Source organism: Podarcis raffonei, chromosome 4 (genome assembly GCF_027172205.1).
Source record: "Podarcis raffonei isolate rPodRaf1 chromosome 4, rPodRaf1.pri, whole genome shotgun sequence".
In the NCBI taxonomy this organism is placed as follows: domain Eukaryota; kingdom Metazoa; phylum Chordata; class Lepidosauria; order Squamata; family Lacertidae; genus Podarcis; species Podarcis raffonei.
In genome coordinates this window covers 81,259,483-81,276,271 of record NC_070605.1, presented here as the reverse complement: position 1 = coordinate 81,276,271, position 16,789 = coordinate 81,259,483, and the positions used below count along the sequence as shown (strand labels likewise).

Below are 16,789 nucleotides of genomic sequence, written 5' to 3'. Positions count from 1 at the left end.
TGTGGCTTGTTATTATTTTGGTAGTGTGATTTTCCCCTGATGCTTTGGCCCTGTGCAGATTTGCTTGGGTTTAAACTCCATTGAACAACATAGTGCTTAATTCCAAGTACATGAGCACAGGGTTGAACTGTTAATCTTCTTGGACGCTAGCTCTCGTCATCAGTATGAATAATATGTTTAACATCACCTGAAATACTTGATTATTTATAGTGCTGGGAGTACTAATTTTAGCTCTAAATTGATGCATTCTTTTCAATTGGGATTCAGAGAGAATTAAAGCTAAGCTTGAAGAACTGCTTTTCCATCAAAAAAATACGGATAAGATTAGGCTTGTTCATCTTTTATTTTATGAGGAAGCTTAGCCCTTTCTCAGAAAATGAAAAGCAGGCTATTGCCGAAGAAGTGAAATGATTTATTTCTCTCTGGTTTGGCTGATTGTACTTCTTTGCTTTTGTTTTAACTTTAACTTCTCTTTTTATGAACAGTGAAGAGCTGGGAGAATTCATGGAGATGAAAGGAGCCAACAGCCCTGGGATTCTTGTATTGACCACAGGCCTGAGCAAACCTTTTATGCGCCTGGATAAATATCCCACATTGCTCAAAGAGCTTGAAAGACACATGGAGGTATATCTCAGCAGCATTAACATTCCATCTTAATGATGATTTGACAATGATGACCTTAAAGGAATGATGAGTCCTAAAGGACATTACTATGCTCTCGTTCTTCTGATGTAAAGGAAGTCATAGTAGTCTGGAAGGATCATCTCCATTAGAGTTCTGGGGTTGTGTTTTCAAAGACAAAAATAAGATGCCCTGATCCTAAAACTGTGGCTTGCTCTGGCCTATAGTATGAGTGTATTGCCACATTTTATATGGCACTCCACCTGTTGCTTTTTTATTACTCCAGTCTCCCAAGAGGCACTTGTGGAAGTCTCAGACAGGGTGGATATTTAACAGCAGTGCTGTAATGGTAAATCTCGAAGTGCAAGAGGTCATAATGATGACCCTTCATGGAAAGTCCAAAATGCAAGGAGCTGTTCTGATCATACCTGAACAACCGCATCAATGCGTAGCATAAAAGCCAATGCTTCAGGATTGGCTATAGCAGCCTTAGACTAGTCAGCTGACCTCATTCTCTGATTCCCTCTATTCTAATTTGTCACAAACAGTACTGAAACCTGAAAGTCTTGATATCAGCCCACTCATTTGCTGGTGCAACAGATGATGTCATTGCGCATGCTCTGAAAAAGTCCCAGAGCTGCACTTCCCTGTGTCTCCCCACTGTTACACAACTGCCTTGTTTGTGCTTCTCATATATGAATCTTGGCTGTCAAGCCTCGTTGGAGGCCTTTTCTGACATTCCTTTGGAGTTTTGCGAGCAGTTGCTTGGACAGCCCAGTGGACTCGAGAGGACTGTGCATCCTCATTGCATATGTGTTTTTCTTGGCACTCTTAGCTTACCATGAAACCTACATTGGCATAATTGTTTAATTTTAACATTTGGGAACTGCACCCCCCACCCCCGGTTCTTTGGCTATTTAACTGCTGTTCAACAGTGTGTACAAATTCACAGTAATCCGACTTGTAGGCTTGGTCCTCATAACCAAACCTAGTTTAACATATTTCGTTTGACAACATCGTATAGAGTTGGGCTGAAAGGTTAGTTTCAATGTTAAATTACGATAAGACATAGAATTTTTAGTTGCAAGGGTCAAACATATTTTGATTAGCTTTAGGGCTGGAACAAAATTCCTTTTCCTCTTTACATCCAGTAGCAGCCAATGGAACTGTTCTGCTCTCCCATCTTCTGAATATGTCAGATCACACCTGCTTGCCAAGAGGGAGAGGAGCAAGGCATCGAGAGCTTCGTATGGTGTAGGCACAGTAAGGACACAGTGTCTGGAGCATTGGGCTGGTTCTGCCACAGCGCCTGCACCACACTGAACTCCAGCTGCCTTGCCTTTTCCCTTTTTGGTAAGTGACCCAGCATGTTCAGAAGGCAGAGCATGGCAGCCCCACCAGCTACTACTGTTACATCTCCAGTAGTAAATCAACTTATTTTTAAATTGTGCGCCACTGAAATCTTGCTCAAATTGTATTTATGATAAAGGTAAAAGACCCCTGGACAGTTAAGTCCAGTCAAAGGTGACTATTGGGTACGGTGCTCATCTCACTTTCAGGCCGAGGGAGCTGGCGTTTGTCCACAGACAGCTTTCCGGGTCATGTGGCCAGCATGACTAAACCGCTTCTGGCGCAACAGGACATCGTGACGAGTGCCCGAGCGCACGGAAACACCATTTACCTTTCCTCCGCAGTGATACCTATTTATCTACTTACACTGGTGTGCTATCGAACTGCTAGGTTGGCAGCTGGGACAGAGCAATGGGAGCTCACCCCGTCGTGCAGTTTTGATCTGCCAACCTTCTGACTAGCAAGCCCAAGAGGCTCAGTGGTTTAGACCACAGTGCCACCTGTGTCTCCTAGGTATTTATATAGAAGTGAGTGAAGGATACAGATTTATGGCTAGTCCATCAGGCGAAGTATCACCAGGCCAGTGGGAGGGAATAAGCTTATTTAAAATAAAATTTGTTCTCTAGATCTGGCATGGCCTGATCTAGAGGTTTGCTGCATTTAAAGCAGCGTAGGTGTGAGAAATGGATCTTAACATTTGATTTATATATAATACCAGAAGAATGTGTAAACCTTGTATAGAATGTAAAGTAAATTTTGTTCCTTTCATATTACATATATCTTTTAATATTCTTTTAGGATTATCATCCAGACCGGCCTGACATTCAGAAATCCATGACAGCTTTCAAAAATCTTTCTGTAAGTTACGTAGGTGATAGATGGCAACATACTAGTCTAAACATCATACAAAATAGCGTATCAAAGTCACGAGAGCACTTGGGGTGGGTATCATGAGGGAACAGTATTTAAAGATGAATCACTATGGAAGAATTTTTAAAAAGATGGTTCCACTGGAAACTCTGGTCTGGGTTCAAGGGACAGACAGTTTATAGGATAAAAGAAGAGTCACATGGTACTACATGAAAGACCATGACTCAAACTTTTGCATATAGAAATCTGTCTGAGTGAATTCAAGTACTATAAATCCATGTAAGGATAAAAGCACCCATGTTGTGGTTGGTCCACATAGCCAGCTTCCTGTTTGATTATGTGGTGTTAGGCTGCCTACACATCATTCTTCCCATGGATCTCTGGTCAACAGAATTTAAATGTGAACCTGGTCATTCAGAATGCAGAACTAGCAGGTGCTTTTCCTGTTTAAATTAGATATACTCCTCCTGTGCAAATGCTTAATGTAGCAAAGTAGTTCAAGCCAGGCAAATTTGAGAAAGCGTTCTGCAGTTGAGGTTCACAGAGGGGGAAAAGAAGCAAACCCCAGTGTGATGGAACTCTTTTAAATAGTTATTTGTGCTTGAAGTTTCTTGAGCAGCTTCCTTTGTTTAGGATGTTTCACACGTTTCACACACCCTTATATGGCGATAAATGTCCTATATAATGTAATCCTTGGGTGATAATTGATTGTGTTCTCTATTTTATTGAGCACAGTGAATGAAAGGATATATATATTCCTTTGTAAAATATTTCAGTTGTTAAAAGAGGACAAAAAGAATTGGTAAGAAGTCAAACCAAGTGTTGGAATATATTGTGTAGAAGCAGCTTAAAAACAAAACACTTCAAACTTCAGACTAGGACAGCTAAGTCATTATAACTGATTATACTTTAATAATATTTTTTCAAGTGCCTATAGGAGCTATATGTTATACATGAAACAGTTAAGTAGGGACAACCCCTGCCCATAGCTTGCAATCTTAATGACACCTTGAGGAAAGGTAAAAGGTGGACATTAAGGGATTTTTTAAAAAAAAGTCAAGGGAAAACAAAACTTTGGTAACCAGCTGTCCCACTGCTGTTGAGGTGCCTCAAGTTTCTATTTTGGCTTCAAGTATAGAATAGCCTTTAAAGCAGCAATGATGCAACGCATAGGCGTCTTAAGTAAAAAAAAAGGGTAGTTGGGATTTGGTGGTCTGGAGAGTTCAAGATGCAGTTCCGTCTGTGAGTGTGTCTCCTCTTCTACAGCCAAATCAAATGAAAAGATCCAGGAATGGTACTGAGTAACTGTTGTTTCTGGGCTATTTCAGTTGTGCTTTCATCCTGGCTCATAGTCTTTTCTCCTGGTCCAATAGGCACAGTGTCAAGAAGTACGGAAAAGAAAGGAGCTTGAACTCCAGATACTCACAGAAGCTATCCGCTGCTGGGAAGGAGAGGACATTAAAACACTTGGAAATGTTATTTACATGTCACAAGTCATGATTCAGTGTGCTGGAAGTGAGGTAATGCAGCTCTGTTTAAAAGAAATCCCGAAGTGGTTGCCGCCCCCCTGTCGTGTTCGCGGGCCCCTATCCACCCCCCCAACCAGTCCTCCAAACTCAGGAAGAACCTGGCAGGGAGAGGGAGAGAGGTGTTGCAAGTCACAAGCCAAACGGTAGAAAGCTGCCACCACCTCCTTTCCTGGGTCAATCCTCGAATGGGGTCCAAGGAGGAGAACCCCCCTTCGATATTTACCGGGTTGCCCAGACCTGTGTCACTGTACTGTGACGCAGACAGAAATCCAACAGATAGATGCACCAAGGGTCAGGCACCAGTTTAGCTACCCCGGCAAAAGGCACAAAATACAAAAGGCAAAAGTCCTTTTCCAAATTTATTGAAAAAGCCGCTTGGAAAGTAAAAGCTTGCACATTTCTTGGAAGGTTACAAACAAATAAAAACATTGTACAGTACAATATAGCTAACTAAAACATACTCACAAAGCCTCACTAGTTCAAAGCATAGCAAGAACTCTCAAAGTCCGTTCTTCTGGTCAAACGCCCTCAGGTGAACACCAGGGCAAGATAGTCTGCAATTTGCATCTCAGTTCCCCAAACTTTTATCCTTGAGAATCCCACGTGGAGAAGGGGTTTAGGGACCAATGATTTCTTTAGGTTAATTACCAATGGCTATATGATGGGACTATATCTCCTGATTGTCAGGAGGCCAGCACAGCTGAACTTTGTTTATGCTCAAAGGACCTTGAGAGCAAAAGACTGCTTCTTTGTTCCCATACTTTTCTGACATGTACCAGGCTCTTGAGCTGTAAATTACCTGATAGCCTTTTCACACCCATTCCAGTCCAAGCCCCGAGCTGCCAGAATTTACAAATCAGATAACATCTCCTTCCTGCCCAAATCAGGATGCAATTTGATTCACACTTCTAAAGACATGGAGGTTTGCAGTTAAAGAACCTAGACATCCATTCCCAGAAATCCACAGTTTTAACTCCTCCACAATGCCTCACTCTTGCATGAACCAAAGTTCAACATACTAAGATTTCCCAACTTCACTACACCCCCAGATAATCTTGTTTTTAAAAAATGCCTGACATGCCTTAATGTTACTTAAATAACAACACATACCAGTGTTTGCGATCACAATATGCCATATGAAATTTTCCTTTGTCACTTAATTGTAACTTTGTATTTTAATGATTTGCCTTCTCTCTCTCTCTCTCTCTCTCTCTCTCTCTCTCTCTCTCTCTCTAAGGAAAAGAATGAAAGATACCTTCTTCTCTTTCCTAACATATTGCTCATGTTGTCCGCCAGTCCTAGAATGAGTGGGTTTATCTATCAGGTAAAACAACTTTTAGTATAACTTTTTCTGCATACTATATTTATGTAATCTTTAGCTTTTGGAACATTTGTATCATATCCTCTGACTGATCCTATAAGGCAGAAGTGGGCAAGATTATGTCTGAAGGCCAAAATGACCCTCTAGGCCTCCCTCCATGACCTTCGGACTCTCCCTCCTCCATATCATGCCCCCTTCACCACGCCTTCTTGGCACCCTCAAGTACTTTTGTGTGGCTCAGATGTGGCCTTGAATTGCGATAATGCCTCTTGCTTCGCTGGAGATAGGTATGTTTGTGGAAATGGCTGACGTTTGTGTGACTGGAATGAAGTCTACCATACAGCAGCAAGAGTCACTTATTTGATTGTTAAATTTCTATACTGCCCTTCATCTGAAGTTCACAGGGCGGTTTGCAATATAAAAACACCAAAAAGTGCCATAATAGCAAACAAAAACAACACATCCCCACAGTTTAAAATGCTATAAGGTAAAGGTAAAGGGACCCCTGACTATTAGGTCCAGTCATGACCGACTCTGGGGTTGCGGCGCTCATCTTGCTTTATTGGCCGAGGGAGCCGGCGTACAGCTTCTGGGTCATGTGACCAGCATGACTAAGCCGCTTCTGGCGAACCAGAGCAGCGCACAGAAATGCCGTTTCACTTCCCGCCAGAGCGGTACCTATTTATCTACTTGCACTTTGACGTGCTTTTGAACTGCTAGGTTGGCAGGAGCAGGGACAGAGCAACGGGAGTTCACCCCGTCGCGGGGATTCGAACCACCAACCTTCTGATTGGCAAGTCCTAGGCTCTGTGGTTTAACCCACAGCACCAGCCGCATAAAATGCTGTTAGCCAAAGGCCTGGGAGAAGAGGAATGCTTTTGCCTGGCATCTCTAGATAGGTAACGAAGATGCAGGGCAAGCCTTCCTGGGCAGACCATTCCACAAGCAGGGATCCACTGCAGAAAAGCCCCGTTCTCGTGTTGCTGTCCTCTCGTGGAGGAGGCGCACTTCCTTTTTCTGCTTCCACCTCCAACCACCATGAACATACAACCTCTGCAATGTTTCTCACAAGAGAATGATTTGGTCCTCAACGACTGGAAAAGGTTCCTCAGCCTGCTGCTACTGTGGTAGAGGAGCAAGTAAGAAGCATAAAGGCGGCACTGTGGATATTGAACATAAAGCACTCTCCAAGAGCAAGCTGTGTCCCAATCTTTGCTTAACCACCCCCTGGCTCAAAAACAATTCATATATTTGTTTTCATTCACTGAATGTATTTTAGGATTTATCAATGTAAATAAGCTCACAAAAGTTGCTGATCTGCTGGGGGCTGGCAGAGAAGAGACAGAGAACTCCCTTCTTTTTGTTTGGCAGAACACCTGCTTCCCTGCATGCAGTTCCTTGTCACCCATGGCTCCTAGGCTAGTGCTTAAATACAAGGCTGCCATGTTTTTGGATTTTGTTTAAAGAATGGTTTGATATATCTGTTTTTTAGGGGAAATTGCCGCTAACAGGCATGACCATTGCAAAGCTAGAAGACAGTGAAAATCACAGAAATGCATTTGAAATATCAGGTAATGTCCTTGTGCTTCCCTGTCTGGTTCTGTTTGTATCATTTTCTGTGGCAAAAGCCAGCTTGAAAAAATAAGACAAGACAGTTTTAAGTGACCTCTCTGGTCATACTGTTTATAATTTATTCATTTTTAAAATAGCATGTGGGTTTTTGTTTTCTTTTAAGAACTCAAGACAGGCTTTGCCAATAAAAAAATCAGCAGTATATCAGTAAAATAACAATATGGTCTCGATGCCTGGAATTGTAATCCACTCGATCACTGGGCCAGCAATCACTTCAAGCCTTCAGCCTGCACATGCGAGGGGGAAAGTGGGTAGAGGAATAGGAGTATACATGTCAGCCCTGCTCCAATGCCTCCTTCTCCTCCACCCTGATCTTCAGAAGTTTTCTGCAGTGCCCATTTGTGTTTCCCTTTCCCTCTTTATATTTTTGCCGTCACCTGTCCAGCTGAACACCTGAAGAGGGCTTTAGTGGAAGGGGATTTTAGTGCCTTCACTGCACTCCCCCCAAAGCTCTTGCAAACTGATTGGCTGTTCCAAAAACAGGGCAACAGCAGCTAAAAAGGTCCTTCCCAAAGTCACAGTAAGTCCAGGGTGGGGGGTGGGGCATTTGGAGCAAGGCTTCCTCAGTTGATCCCAGAGAGATTCACTAGAGGAACAGATATTCTGATGCACAGGGCCAGAGTCAGTGGGTGAGGAACACATGGCCCACCATATAATGCTGAACTACAACTCCCATCATCCCTAATCTTTTGCCATGTTGGCTGGGACTGATGGAAGTTGGAGCCCAATAACATCTGGAGGGCCATAGGCTCCCCACCCCTGATTTAGAGTTCCAGAGGTCGAAATCAGCACCTTGATTTGTGCCTGGAAATTATACAGCACAGGTATATTGAGACTTAGCACCAGCTAAAACCTGAGCAAGCCATATTCTCTGCTAAGCAGAGTTAGCTGACTGTAGCACTCCAAACAAGAGTGCTGGTTCTTGAAGATGTAGTGGTGATTCTCTGTGAGGTGGCCATCGTTGTGCAGGGGTAGTAGTGGTTCATAGAGAGTAAAGCCCTAAACATCATTTGTATTTGTATTTGTAACCTGCAAACCTCCCATATATTCTGTAACCAAGTATTACTCATCCTTAAAGGGACAAGAGAAATCTTAAGGAATGCTTGTTTAACTGGAAGCATTCTTCTTTTCTCATTCCCAAATTGTGGTAAGGTGATGATGTGGAGGAGACACCAGATTCAGGAGAAGTGTGCTGATCCTTAAGAAGCAGAATATGTTCATTTGTTTGAAACAGGAAAGTGTTTTGCCGTGTTGGCTGTAGCTAATGAGAGAATTCAACACAACTGCTCTTTCCTTCTGTATTTTCTGTTGGGTTCCAGGAAGTATGATTGAACGGATATTGGTATCTTGTAACAACCAACAAGATTTGCATGAATGGGTAGATCATCTGCAGAAGCAAACCAAAGTGACTACTCTTGGGATGCCTGCTATTAAACCTCATTCAGTGCCATCTCACACGGTAAGAGGCCTTTAGTACCATTGGGTTTAAAATAGGTCATTTTTTTCTGTGTTCCTGGAGACAATCGAATGCATCCTGATAATTGTAGTCAGTGTTGGAGCTGTGTTAAAGTAGGGTATTAATGAAATATTGTGATTTGTTTGGGGGGAAAGAAGCACTTTGTGTTCGGGCACAAAGATAAACCAAACTCTGATTTGTTTTGTTTGCAGCAGGTAGAAGCATTCACATTCAACCATAGCTCATTTTAAACTATGGTTTAATGTGATGTGCTAACCATACCATAGTGTTAATAGATTGGTAAGTTCCAACAAACCTGTTTTTAAGTCTTACTGCAGCAAATTTAATAACAAAAGCTTACTGGTATAGGGTTATACGTGGCATTCCCTTTTGATTGTTCTTTCTTTGCTTGTGTGATGTTTGTTCATTTTGGCAGCTTCCTTCTCATCCTGTAACACCATCCAGCAAGCATGCAGACAGCAAGCAAATGCCCCTGACTCCAGTATACCACACTCTTCCACATCCTTCACATCATGGGACGCCTCATACCACTATAAACTGGGGACCCCTGGAGCCTCCCAAAACTCCTAAGCCGTGGAGTTTGAGCTGCTTGCGGCCTGCACCTCCATTACGGCCTTCAGCAGCACTCTGTTACAAAGAGGTGAGCATGTGCAACCCAGTGAGAAGTCTAAATTCTTTCCAGGTCAGAATTCTGTACGGATAACATAAAGGATTCCAGCTGAGATTCAGTTTGCATTGAGTCAGTCACAATTAACCAAGGCTGTGCTTTCTAGGCAGTGAGTGGGAATATCTGATTTGACTTTGGGACACCATACACTTTTTCTCTTCAGCCACATTTCTAACTGGAAGAAAGGATGGGGGAAAATATTTAATAGAAAGAGTAATGTTCTTGAAATGATGATGGATCAGACACTAGGGAAAATGTGTCCTGTGTGTTGGCATATATAAAGCAAATCCTCCTTCAGCTGCGCTTTCACTGTCTCCAGGCCACTTGCAGTTTTCCTCAGCCAAAATTTAGTATTGTAAAAATAGAAATCGAGACAGCAGGGTTCCTGTTTGCTCTGTTTCTGAATTTGCACAGGCCTTCTGTTTTCACCAGTAGTTTTTGCCCAGCAAATGTCTCTTGTAGTTTAATAGTTTAAACGGGTTTTATTAATAGCAGCTCCTAAAATTGACACACACTCATATCTTTAGAACAGCAAGATTATATAGGGGTTCAAAATCTTTTTGTCTTGGTGCTTTCCTCCTCCAGTGCAGCTTGCAGGAAGATTACAATGGAGATTACTTTCAGTGCAAACCATTAGTGTTATGTGCAAACAAGGAATCTTGATTTAGAACAAACAATGGATAGTTGCTCAACAAGCCAGCTTCATATGAAGCTTGGAAACTGAAAGTAAAATTGACATATCCATCATACAGGAGCGGACTGGGGAGTACATGAGCCCAACACTTCACTTGGGCATATCCACATAGTGATAAGCCATGGTTCAGTGTTAGAGGCAAAGCAGCCCAATGGCTTATAACAGCAAACCATGGTGACCAGATATTGGGCTCGTACACGTTCTCCTCTTCTTGGATATTCAGATTCCTTCTCTCCCTTTCTGATATGATGAAACCATAGTTTTCTGTTACATTGGAGCCAGGTAAAATTTGATCAAACTGGGAAGTGAGGGAGGAGGAATTGGGTATGCATGAGCAAAAGGGCAAGGAGAGACCCAGTGTGCAAACACATTTGACTCAGGCCATTCAGTAGATTTCTGTCATGTTTTTCCACCATTTCCTTGTCCACTTTTTAAACAGACATCTAGTTTACAGACAGACTAGACAGTTTACAGACAGACCACTTCCTTGTCCACTTTTTTAACAGATGTCTAGTTTACAGACAGACTAGTTACAGACAGACGGAATCTTGGAATTCCTGTAAATTAGCTTGTTTGCTCAGCAGAACTGAAGTGCTCTGTGTCTGTTGGTCTCCTCTTTTCAGCACCCTAATTTAATGCACAGGGTTATATCATCCTATTAGCACAATAACTTCCACCTGTGCATTGGAACTTCTTCTCCCTCTCCTCACCTGTGCATCCCTACCTGCTTTAGGGCTTCTGGAGCAGATTTGGGGGTCACACAGGGAGAGGAGGGGGAGAGGAAGTACCTTGGTGGGGGCGGGATGATTTCACTGGATACAGCTGAAAATTTATTATTTGTCAACTGTTGGAAGCCAAGTAAATGTGCCAAGTTGAACTCTCGAGGCTACATCCACAATAGAAGGCCGTGGCTGGATCTAGACACATCAAAGAAGCATTTCAGTTTAAAGCGTTGTAAATTTAAACAGGGAAAACAGGTAGAGAAAAATAGGACTATAAATCGCCATCTGGTGGCACAATGTTATATCGCACATACAACACATATACAGTCATACCTCGGCTCCCGAACACCTTGGGAGTTAAAAGTTCTGGCTCCTGAACTATCGAAAACTGGAAATGATTGTTCCAGTTTTCAAATGTTCTTTTGGAAGCCAAATGTCCGACTGGGATTCTGCGGCTTCTGATTGGCTGCAGGAGCTTCCTGCAGCCAATCAGAAGCCATGCTTTGGTTTCCAAACATTTCAGAAGTCAAACGGACTTCCAGAATGGATTCCGTTTGACTTCCGAGGTATGATTGTAAATCGCTTTTCTTTACCAGTCTAGCTGAGTCCCATGTGTCAGAAGACCAAAACCGGCTTATCATTTCTCCATCAGATTCTTATGATTCTTATGTTGTGATTTTAAATTGTAGTTATTTATGCAAACTTGATTTTTGTTAGCTATGTTTTGCACTAATATAAAAGTTGAATATAAACATTAATCAATAAAGAAAAAAAATATTGTTATGTATTTCTAGGCAACAACCCAGAATGGGGAGAAATGGTTCACATGAATGAGAGTTTGTAATAATGAATTGCTATTCTATTGGTGTGTTTTGATACCTTGACACATGTAGGTTTTCACTGTGTTTGTGTGTATCTATGTGTTTCCCCCCTTTTTCTTTTAACTCCAGGATCTCAGCAAAAGTCCCAAAACCATGAAAAAACTACTGCCCAAGCGAAAACCTGAACGGAAACCATCAGAAGAAGAGTTTTCGCTGAGAAAAAGTAAGTGTGTTTTACTGTGTGGGCGAGTGAAAGCTTTTCATTCCTTCTGCTTAGTCCAAAAATTACTGTTGTTAAACATCTGGGAATCAGAATCTTTGCTGATTTACTGCAAACCACTTGGATCTACCATTAGATACCAATACCTTCTGCTCAACCTTGGCTCAAAATCTATATCATTCAGCTTAAATGTACAAGGTCAGTGGTTATATGGCTTCCTCTTACTTCCTTTCATAAATGCAGGTATAATGAGCTGTACACATCTAAGTCACATTCAGAGCTAGGCCCATTAAAATCAGCAGACTTGAATTAGTCCTGACTAACTTAAAAGTCCATTGATTTCTGCGGATCTAATCTTGAGCATGACTCATTTGGATACAGCTTAATGTTCTGAACGCCAAGGCAGCAGTCACCATTCCACAGTTAGTTGTTGCTAACAGGACTTGCCCTGTGATAGGCAAGCTTTTTTACATTATCTCAGCAAGAAATTAACATTTTACATATTTTGTTGTGTTGAATGATACCATGCTAGCGAAGCGGTAGGAACTAGCAGCACCATACTAGCAACAATAGTCACTATACGAAGTCACCTAGGAGAATCACCTGGGGGTATACAGGATTAGTGGAGATAGGTGATCATCCAGCAGGTCAAGACCCAGGAAGACAGGATGCCATGGCCATGTTGACATAAGACAGTTGATGCTTTCAAAGGTATGTGTATGGGATTGGTGTGCCAGCTGTTGCATCTGTTAATATTGTCTTGAATTGACGAACACCTTTTTATTTTCTGCAGGCACTGCTGCATTAGAGGAAGATGCTCAGATTCTAAAAGTCATTGAAGCTTACTGCACAAGTGCCAAAACGCGCCAAACATTAAATTCAAGTAAGTTTTAGAAAAAACATAAATAACATTACAACTGTCCTACTTATTCAGTAAGCAATACCTTTAGTGGTGACTCCAGCTCTTCTTCTTCTTCTTCTTTTGGCTGACAAGTGGCATGTCAAGTGATTATCAGATAAATGTGCTAAGAATAGCACAGGTAAAAATATTTGCAACAATGTAAATACAGCTTGTTCTGCATAGCGGCACAAGTTTGGCAGGTGCCATTTTGTGGTCGTTTGCACCCCACACTCGGGACAATTCGAAGATTCAGCCATCGGATAAGCACTGTAAGGGTCAGGCCTGTGAACAGAGCAGTGACTGCCATGTTTTCATACTGGATTTCTCGAATTAATGCATACTAACATTTTCGTTTTGGATATTTGTGCCAACACTTGTAGTCCATGCACCCATTTGTTTTAGACTTACCCAACTGAAGTCACTGGAAATGCCACAGGGCTATTCTAGAATAAGAGGACTGTAAACTACCATTCTAAACCAGTATTTTCTAAATGTTTGATTGCTAAGGTGTGGTTCGAATTGGAGGCACACTTCAAGAGATGCTCAGAAAGATAAATGTTCATTTTCTCGGTCAGCTCTTAGAATAGGGAACAGAGATCCTTCTTTCAGCTTTGCAGAGGCAACCCATTTAATAGCCTTCTGCCATTTCCGTTGTCTAATCAGCCAAGTTTCAGAGATAGTGCCTTTCCGCTCCAACGTGGGTTGTGATAGGCATTTCCTGTACATCCTTACTTCCTCTGTTTGGGATGATGTCACTCCCCACATAATGGAGAAAGAAGATATATAAGTTGTCTAAGGACTGTCTTCTCTGAGAGGTATAAAGTAGTGCATGCAAGGCACACATCACAATCTCTCGTGCTACAGTTTGGAAATTGCTGCCATAAGCATTTCAGCCCTACTCTAACCTTTCCACTTCTGGAATAATATCCTTACAAACTTGGTAGATTGTCATGGTTTTGTATGTTAGCACAGATGATGCTGAAGCCCATCCTAAATGTTCATTTATTGATGCAGCAAGTCTTAAAAAAATATTAATTGTGCATAAAACTTGTGTCTAAGAACAGGTGATCTTCAATACCCTAAGTCAAAAATTTTCTTTTTAAGAATGGTTAAGTGTTGATTGTAGGGCATCATATTCAGTGAGATGCGCATTTTTTCAAAGGCATGTAAGAGACATTTAGTTTTACTTTTTTTAAAAAAGGTAATGGGGCATAAACAACTAATAGCAGTTTAAATTTTTTTTTGTTACAGATATCAATAATTCCCCTTTATTCCAGAAAAAAATATATGTATTTTTGTAAATACCTGTATGTTGAGCAAAGCTGCTGTTTTCAATTACTCAGATATATATCCAACTTACACTGTGTCTTGAGGACCCAGGTTATTTAATCTTAAACAAGGCTGCAATGGTGGAGATCCTCTATTGTAAGTAAAGCATTGCACCTATCAGGAGAATCTGCCAGCATGTATCACATCTACATAAGGGAATAAAATACTCTTTGGTTTATTCCAGTTTGCACAGTTTTGCCATTAGTCTATAAAACTAGTTTACAATCTATATTTCCATGCTCCAAATTCGTCAAATAGTTTGCTATTGGCAGAAATCAATGTAGACATTGGTTTGGGTTTTGTCTATTAAAATTTCTTAAGCCTTACATTTAATCAGGTTTTCAGCAACATGTATTGTTGAGAATATCTTAATGCCGGTGCCAGTCTTACTAGACTGGGAGCTAAGACTCTCGTGCTGCTTGCTGCTTTGCATCATTAATCAGAGGTCATACATGTCCACCAATAATTGAAATTTGACCTGTTTAATTCTTAGGAATTTATTGTAGGACTACTTTTTAGTCTTTTCATATTTATATTTTCTGGCTAGAACCTTTATGGAAAGGTTCGTAATGTTTGTAAGCCACGGTATCAAATCGTTGGTGCTGTGTTATGTCTTTGTGCTGTTACGTTTAGGCTGTTTTAATCAATTCTTTTCTAAAATCAGACTTTATTCTAGTCCTACAATTGCTTTGAAGTGGCAGCTATTACGTTTCTATGGGCGATTGCACTAGGGTGGGATCAGATAAATTGCTGATGTTTTGAATGGCACAACTGTGCTCAGTTGGTGTTTGTCATTATTTTTATAAGAAAAAAAACACAAAGTGAAAAGAAGTGTTTTGTGAAGCATACTTTTTTTTAGTTTATGCAACAGTGTGCTTACAGAAGCTCACAGCTGGTACAAAACGTATTTTGCTTTTTTGCCGTTTCCCCCTTTCTATGTATATTTTGTAAATATACATAGTGCAATAAATTTCATTGCATACATCAAAAAATCTGCAGCTTTTATTTGCATTTATCTGCAATGAAAATAAAGGTAATAGCTATTAGATGCACGGCTTCTTTTTTTCAAGGCTGCTGATATTGTTAAAATTATATTTGTTTTTGTTTTTTAAAATTACCTGCCCATGTGTAATTTAACAGGAATTGGCAAAAGGAACAGGATTTGGCCTTGTGCTTTAGGAATGAGGCCAAGTATAGATGTAATGCTTCTCAGTCTCTTGCGTGTGGTTTAGGAGACTGGGAAACGTGTGTTCCTGCATCAGACTCGAGAGGACATGCAATAGCTAAATAGGCCCCTTTAGCACAACACCATTTCTTTGTCTCCAGTCTGTCCTCACCTCTGTGTTCACATCCTGACTGTTCCTCATAGTGCAGGTCTGCAATTCCGTTAGTAGCACCGTCCACCTCTCATTTTGGAGGTGCTGCTTCTGGAAATGCACTTTAACTATGTCCAGGGGCTAGGGGAACCCCATTGCCCTGGAAATCTGTGGCATCAGAGGGTAGGTGTGGTGTAGTGTGTGAGGTGAGGGTAGGTGTGGTGTAGGTGTGGTGTAGGTGTGGCATCAGAGCCAGTGTGGTGTAGTGGTTAAGAGCGGTAGACTCGTAATCTGGTGAACTGGGTTCGCGTCTCCGCTCCTCCACATGCAGCTGCTGGGTGACCTTGGGCCAGTCACACTTCTCTGAAGTCTCTCAGCCCCACTCACCTCACAGAGTGTTTGTTGTGGGGGAGGAAGGGAAAGGAGAATGTTAGCCGCTTTGAGACTCCTTCGGGTAGTGATAAAGCGGGATATCAAATCCAAACTCCTCCTCCTCCTCCTAGGGCAGAAGCCTTTTCTCTCCAGTGGAAAAGCACAGCCCATGTTTCGTGAAAGGTTTTTGGGAGATGGGCATGAAAAGGAAAATGGCTGGCCACCAGGGTTTCTGCCTCCGCCCCTCTTCTCATTCTAGTTAAACCATGTCTTCAACTCTGTGTGCTCTATGCTGCTTTCAGGGCAACAAAAGCATTTTTTTAAGGGCCTTTCCACACAATCAATCTGTTGTGCAGCAAATGTGTATTTGCTTCTTCTTTTGAGTATAGTTCACACATCTTCTGGAAGGAGGTATATTACTTTTGAGGGGAGACTGCAGAGAAGCAGTCCTTTCCTGCGGAGATCTATTGCAATTGCCAAATGGAATTTGGTTGCATAGGCATCACAGGTCCCAGAATTTATTTTATTACATTTAGGGATTATTATCATGCTCGTCACTAACGTTCCTACTGAATATTATTCTCTTCTAGTTAGTGCCTGCATCATTCTTTAATCCCTTAAGAGAGAGAGAGATTGAAAACATCTACAGTGGTACCTCAGGTTACATACGCTTCAGGTTACATACGCTTCAGGTTACAGACTCCGCTAACCCAGAAATAGTGCTTCAGGTTAAGAACTTTGCTTCAGGATGAGAACAGAAATCGTGCTTCGGCGGCGCGGCAGCAGCAGGAAGCCCCATTAGCTAAAGTGGTACCTCAGGTTAAGAACAGTTTCAGGTTAAGAACGGACCTCTGGAACGAATTAAGTACTTAACCTGAGGTACCACTGTATTCAGTTTTCATACTTCTTTGCTGGGGATGTTCAGCATAGGAGTGCTTATCTAGCAT

General features: G+C 41.7%; 1 protein-coding gene across 3 annotated transcripts in view; it reads left to right on the top strand.

The window, feature by feature from the left end:
* Positions 1-16,789, top strand: part of ARHGEF7 (Rho guanine nucleotide exchange factor 7) — an 85,442-nt gene that overhangs the window by 46,150 nt on the left and 22,503 nt on the right. For all 3 annotated transcript variants that reach the window (XM_053384412.1, XM_053384413.1, XM_053384414.1), the window contains exons 10-18: positions 486-624; positions 2,770-2,829; positions 4,215-4,361; positions 5,608-5,694; positions 7,184-7,262; positions 8,643-8,782; positions 9,216-9,440; positions 11,834-11,927; positions 12,718-12,807. In XM_053384412.1, coding sequence (XP_053240387.1) covers positions 486-624; positions 2,770-2,829; positions 4,215-4,361; positions 5,608-5,694; positions 7,184-7,262; positions 8,643-8,782; positions 9,216-9,440; positions 11,834-11,927; positions 12,718-12,807 — 1,061 coding nt within the window. The remainder of the gene's footprint in view (positions 1-485; positions 625-2,769; positions 2,830-4,214; positions 4,362-5,607; positions 5,695-7,183; positions 7,263-8,642; positions 8,783-9,215; positions 9,441-11,833; positions 11,928-12,717; positions 12,808-16,789) is intronic.